The sequence below is a fragment of the Cryptotermes secundus genome, unplaced genomic scaffold, assembly GCF_002891405.2.
Source record: "Cryptotermes secundus unplaced genomic scaffold, Csec_1.0 scaffold1033, whole genome shotgun sequence".
NCBI classification, from domain to species: domain Eukaryota; kingdom Metazoa; phylum Arthropoda; class Insecta; order Blattodea; family Kalotermitidae; genus Cryptotermes; species Cryptotermes secundus.
Genome location: NW_019723917.1, coordinates 936,295 through 942,647, shown reverse-complemented (window position 1 = coordinate 942,647; position 6,353 = coordinate 936,295). Strand labels below are relative to the sequence as shown.

At 39.6% G+C, this 6,353-nt stretch overlaps 1 protein-coding gene across 1 annotated transcript in view; it reads left to right on the top strand.

Moving 5' to 3' along the window:
• The window catches only part of LOC111862172 (vacuolar protein sorting-associated protein 35), an 84,846-nt gene that overhangs the window by 54,469 nt on the left and 24,024 nt on the right, over positions 1–6,353 (top strand). The window contains exon 10 of the mRNA XM_023847356.2: positions 6,205–6,314. Within this exon, the coding sequence (XP_023703124.1) occupies positions 6,205–6,314 (110 nt within the window). The remainder of the gene's footprint in view (positions 1–6,204; positions 6,315–6,353) is intronic.

Below are 6,353 nucleotides of genomic sequence, written 5' to 3'. Positions count from 1 at the left end.
TATTTGTTGTTTACAACAAAGATAAATTCAAATTAAATTCTGATGTCTATAACATGAATACTAGACAAAAATATAACTTCCACCTACCCTCATCAACTTTATCAGTATATCAAAAAGGAGTCTACTTTACTGGCATAAAAGTGTTCAACAATCTGCCACAAAGTATTAAAAACTTGGGCAATGATAATAAAAAGTTTAAATCAGAGTTAAAGAATTATCTACATGCTCATTCCTTCTACTCTTTAGATGAATACTTCAATGTAAATAGAGAATGATGTAAAATTAAGTTATATTAATTTTTAAGCTAAAATTGCCTGTACTTATGTATGTAACCTTTTGACTTCTTCTGTATCCAAAGGTACTAACCTGCTTAGGATTTATAGAATGTAAATAAATTCAATTCAATTCGCCTGAAGTTGGCCAGTGGCTGGACAAAAACTTCTTACAACACAGACTAGCCAACTGCATTCTACCACAAGGATGACAAAATGTGGCTCTATCACCTGACCCGCACAAAAAGGAAATCGCCCAAACTCCAGTCCTTGTGTGAGGGCACATACAAGGTAGTATACAGGATCCAGAGGAACCGTAGATCGAGGTTGATGGTGGTACAGCTGGACTGGCTCGCACCTTACCAGGGAGCCTCTCAGGATGAGTGGCCTTAAGAAGGGAGCAGTTGGGGAGTAAACACCATGCCAACCAAGGTGAGACCGATCACAGACATCACAAGCACAGCCCTCAGAAAAGAAGAAATGACGATATGCCTGTAGGCTATTCAGGACAAATAATCTTAAGGATGGAGCAATGTAGCATATAGACCAATTGCTAACCAGTGACTCTGTAAACAGTGACCATTTCTGGATGTCAAATTCTTAATAATTCTACAGCTGGACCACAACAATGGCAATGATGTGTTTCTGCATGGTCCGTGCTTAGATGTTTTAAGCAATGGAGCTTAGTCAGTTGATACTCAATTCTATACAGGAATCTGTGAAGAGAGGACTGGAGTTAGAGGCAGAGGAATTGCCATTGCTGTAGCTGTTACCAGGAAGCATCTAGTAACAGACTGAGAGCACTAGACTGTGTGCTCTAGTAAACCTTAAATTGTGGAAATAATGTTATAGTTATTTTTAGTTACAACCTGTAAGTGGTCAGTATAAATCTATTCACCAATTTGAATTCCGTCTGTAGTTACACGTACTACATGACAATATGTATAACACTTTCCCTTGCCAGGTTTTGCAAGCTGTTTGTGTGCCATTATTCAACAGAATGTTGATTAAAAGCATGCCAGTTTATAGCAAGTAACACTTAATTGACCTATTTTACTGTATTGTTGGTGATTGAAAATCTCATAATTTACACAAAAGGCCATTATAAAACACACTGATACAGCCCAAGCAGTCCATATATCAGACAGTTAGCCACTTGCTACCCATCACAACTGCCCGCGTTCAATCCCAGGCCAAGTATGTGTGATATATGGTGGGTGAAGTGGCATTGAAGCAGGTTTTCTGTGAGCACTCCATTCCCTTGCCAATTATCATTCTGCCAATGGCTCCACATTCATTAATCATTCTGTTGTCAGCTCTATAGAGTCTTGATACTGGTAGCATTGTAAAGAAGGAATGGATTATTCTGCCCCTCAATTTAGAGGTTTCAACATCATTTAAACAAATCTGTATTTTTGTATCTCAGCTTATTAACTTATAGGGTGAAGTAGCTACAAAGCAATGTTAATTTCTGTTAGTACTGAGAGATTGGTGGTATAAATGGCAGCAGAAGTTGTGATAAGACGAACCTAATGCAGTATTGCACACCACAAGAATTTTCCAAGTCTCGAATCAAGACCCATTTACAAAGGTTCTCTAACTGTCCAATTTATGGGGTGGTCAATTGATGTTTTGTGTATGGTTAGGGTTCTGCAACACTTGTCACTTTTGTCTCACAGTTCGAGATTTTCCTCCTGAGACATACAGCAGGTTGTTTCGGTGAAGCTTGAAGCCAGCTGCCCATCAGTAAATCAGTCAAGTTAATGTGTAACTTTAACAGGGGAAGTCATAATTTTAGCAGGGTTGTTTTATGATACCCCAAGTTCCAGTTTGACAGCCACGCAGCAGGTGGCAAAGTTCACCCTTAAACTCTGCACCCATGGGTGTTTGTTTTTCTAATTGGAGGAGAAAGATTAAACAACCTCGCAGCCTGCCTGGTCCAGCCAATCAAAATCTGAAGTGGGACATCCTTTGCCTGAATTGTGGGTAACCATTGCAAATATTTACCATTCAGGGCATACTTGGCGAATAACTGAAATTTACATTCACCGGGATACACGTGTTCTGGTCCCTGTATACAGAGTGTCCCAGGAGGAATGGACCAAACTTCGGGAGGGTGTTCCTTATGTTAAAGTATGCCGATATAACCCAAAACACCTATGTCCAAAGTTGAATGGTTACGAAGATAATGGCCCGAGAAAAGTGTGGTCTTCTGGCGGGTCCACGCACTGTACCTGTCAGCGGAGAGGCCTTATCTATGTTTGTCCTTGAGTGCGGTGATTCACCCTAGCCATACTTATGTAGTTGGCTTATACCAGAACGCTCAGTCAGCCATGTTACGTCAGCGCTTGCCAGTCATGTGTCATGTATAGTGCTTGGAAACCCTAAGGACAATTATGACATGGCGAGCGAGTATTTTGTACTTCAATTTTATGGCTTCATATCACTCACAAGTTAGTTTGATGTTACGTACATGATTAACATTACAGAATCCACATATTCCTGCCAGTTTTAATATGTATTTTGTAATCAACAAGTGTGTAACACCAGTCAGAGTTTGACACTTCTCTGGCCATTATCTCTGTAACCATTCAACTTTGGACATAGGTGTTTTGGGTTATATCAGCATACTTTAACATAAGGAACACCCTCTCTAAGTTTGGTCCATTCCTCCTGGGATACCCTGTATACACTCTGTGGCGCCTCTCTACTCGTGTGTCTTAAGGCAGGTTTTACTGTATTTGTAGATCTGCCCAGTGATTGTCCAGTAAATGGATTCATCAATCTAGAGAACCCTTTAATTACTTGTAGCATTACCAGGATATGTGACAATATTTTCTATCATTAAAAAAGTGACAGGCCTTCTTCCAAAAGAAACTATGCTTCTTTAAGGCAAGCTGCTGGTCACTTTCTTGTAGTTGGATGCAGGAAATACAAGTCTCTATTTCTTTTGTGTGGGATCTCTGTTGATATTAAATTAAGGAATATGAGGGACATAATGCATTGAATTTCAGTATATTAATCAGAACTATAACCGTTCTTTGCTGCTACTAGCTCTGGTAGAGAAATTCAACTCATCTCAGGCCATGTTGACTGGCCACGACTTGGGTGATTGGGAGGGGGTTCAGGCATAGGAAGGTCAACACTCAACACCAATTAGCTGCGTAGTCTTTATTAGAACTGCACTATTCAAACTGTGCTGTAGTGATCCACTTAACTGATTGGTGGATTTAGGCACCTTTAATGGTTACTAAACGGAAATCTGTCTTAAACAGAAATATTTTCAGGTCCCTTGACTTTGGGGCTGAAAAAGATGTTAAATATCGTGGATTAAATGGAAACTGTCTAACGTGGACAATGGAAATCAAAATAAGCCTTTATACGGAAAATTTCCAGTCTTCTGGAATGCATCGTTTAGAATAATTTTAGGCATCCTATACAGTCTACAGAATTTTGTTTTCCCTAACTCTTTAAAATAAGCTTCTAACAGTACTGCACTACCTGCACCGAGATTCAGCAGAATTATTTTCCCCTTCTGGAAATTGTATTCAGTAAGGGCTCTAGGCCTACAGATTTACTTTAGTCTAGCAGTTATCATCATGGCTGCAAAGACAAGAGTTTTGCTTGATCTTAACACAAGATTAAAAGTGATTCATGCGATTGAGTGAGATAAATTGTCTGTTAAGCAGATCATGAAGATGTTTAACGTTGGTAAAACTGAAGTGTATGAGATTCTAAAGAAGAAAACGGAAATTTTGAAGCGGTGGGAAACTTGTGCTAATGGAAAAATAAAAAGAGAACTTAAGAAAACTGCAAATGAAGACATTAATGAAATAGTATGGGGGTGGTTTGTCAGTGAGGGCGAAAAATCACCAGTTGTCGGGTCCTATGGTACAGGAATATGCTAAAAAAGTGGCCGAAAAACCGGGGAAGACTGAATTCAAAGCATCTAATGGATGGTTGGAGAGTTTTCGCAAAAGACATCAGATAGTTTTTAATGAACTTTGTGGTGAATCAAGTGATGTAAATAGTGAGACCATTGAGGAATGGGAAGCTAAATTGCCATCCATAATCGAGGGATATGAACCTGAAAACATAGCGAACGGTGATGAGACTGGACTGTTCTTCTGCGCGCTTCTGAATAAATCGCAATGTCTGAAAGGTGAAAAATGTTTGGGAAGAAAACTGTGCAAAGAAAGAGTGACTGTTTTTCTATGTGGTTTTATGTCAGGTAAGAAGGAGAAAACCTTAGTGATTGTCAAGGCAGCAAAGCCATGATGCTTCCGAAACATGGACATACAGAACCTTCCCGTTGAGTGGAGATCCAACAAAAAGGCATGGATGACATCACAGATCATGGAGGAATTGTTAATGGCCTTCAATGGTAGAATGAAAATGCAAAACTGGCATGTTTTGTTGTTCTTGGATAATGCAACATGCCACCCCCATTTCTAACTTTCCAACATTCGACTTGCTTGTTTTCCTCCAAACACCACTAGTGTTTCTCAACCAATGGATCAGGGCATCATTCGGAATATTAAGGTCCACTATCGTAAATTATTAATGCAATCTTTGCTCGTCAATATAGATTCTACATCATCCGCCTCTGAACTTGCAAGAACTGTCTCGGTTCTAGATGCAGTTATTTGGATATGTCAGGCAGTAAAGAAGTTGTTACCAGAAACTGTGACAAAGTGTTTCGAAAAAGCAGGATTTTCTATGGTAGACGTTACTCCTAGTGTAGAAAATGAGAATGACCAGAAGGACTTACAACATTGCATGAATGAAGCTGCTTTCAGTAACAGCAATGCTGAGGACTACATCAACATAGACAAAGATGTGCAAACAGAACCAGACACAATGGATATGGATGTATTAGTTGAGAATTTTAGAGAAAATCAAGAAGGAAGAGAGGAGGAGGAGGAAGAGGAAGAAGAGGAAAATGACATTGTGATAGAAGAAGAAAAGTGTAGAGTGAAGACTTATCAGGATGCTGCCAACAGTTTAAAGGTACTGCAGGAGTTTGCCGTGCAACAAAATGATTCAGACATGCTTACTCTAATTTATCAAGCTAAAGTGTTTGTGGAAAGTCAGGCAGCCAAGAGAGTAAGCTGCGTGCAAAAAAACTGCCAGAATTCTGATAAAATTATAAAAAAGTGAGTACTGCAATTTTTTCCTGTTCAGTGTAATGTTTGCATGTGTTCAATGATTGTAGTGTGAATAAATTAACGGGTATGTTGTTTTGTCTCAAATACGTTTATGTCCTGGTTTAGTTATTATAGTATACCTTGATTGAACGGAAACCTGGCTTCAGCAGAAATTTTTTCTGGTCCCATGAGATTCCGTTTACGACAGGTTTTACTGTACTTATAACACTTCAGAATGTTACTGGAACAACAACACACAAAGTCTTCATCACTTCTACTCTTAGATGCTCCTTGTGTGAATCTGATGAATAGGTCTGTACCCAATCTGTTCTCCTGCTCTGGGACTGGGCCTCTACTACTTGGTAGGACTCTCCAGTATTATTTTTGTTCTCTTCAGTATTCTGAACTCTTCTTTTGACTTTGGTCATCTGCTGACATCTGTCTGGATCTCGCTGGAACTCCTGACTCAACGAATCCTTTCTCGGTTCTCCCTCCTTCTGGTCACATCTCTCAACCTAAGCTGGCTTCATGCCGACCAGATATGAAACACTCCATTCAGCAATACCCTTCTTCATTTTTGTGGTTGTGATTGAAACTTGTCATTCATTGCTGTGTGAACAACATAGCCGTTGTAACAGAAATGTTTCTGTACTTGTTGCCTAGGAATCAAGGTCTCTGTCACAACCTCAGGGATGTGTTTCAACAAGCTATTTCCTAGCAATGGATTTATATGTTGCAGTATTCTGCAGGTGGTAATTATAATATTTGATGTTGTATTTGTTCAGGTTGATGCTGTTCTGACAATGCTTTCATCATTAATCCAAGATCAGTTAGACCAGCCTCCTGGAGAAGAAGATCCAGAGGATTTTGCTGAGGAACAGGGCTTACTGGGGAGGTCAGTACTGCTTTTGTGGCTGGTGATCGAAGCAGAAGG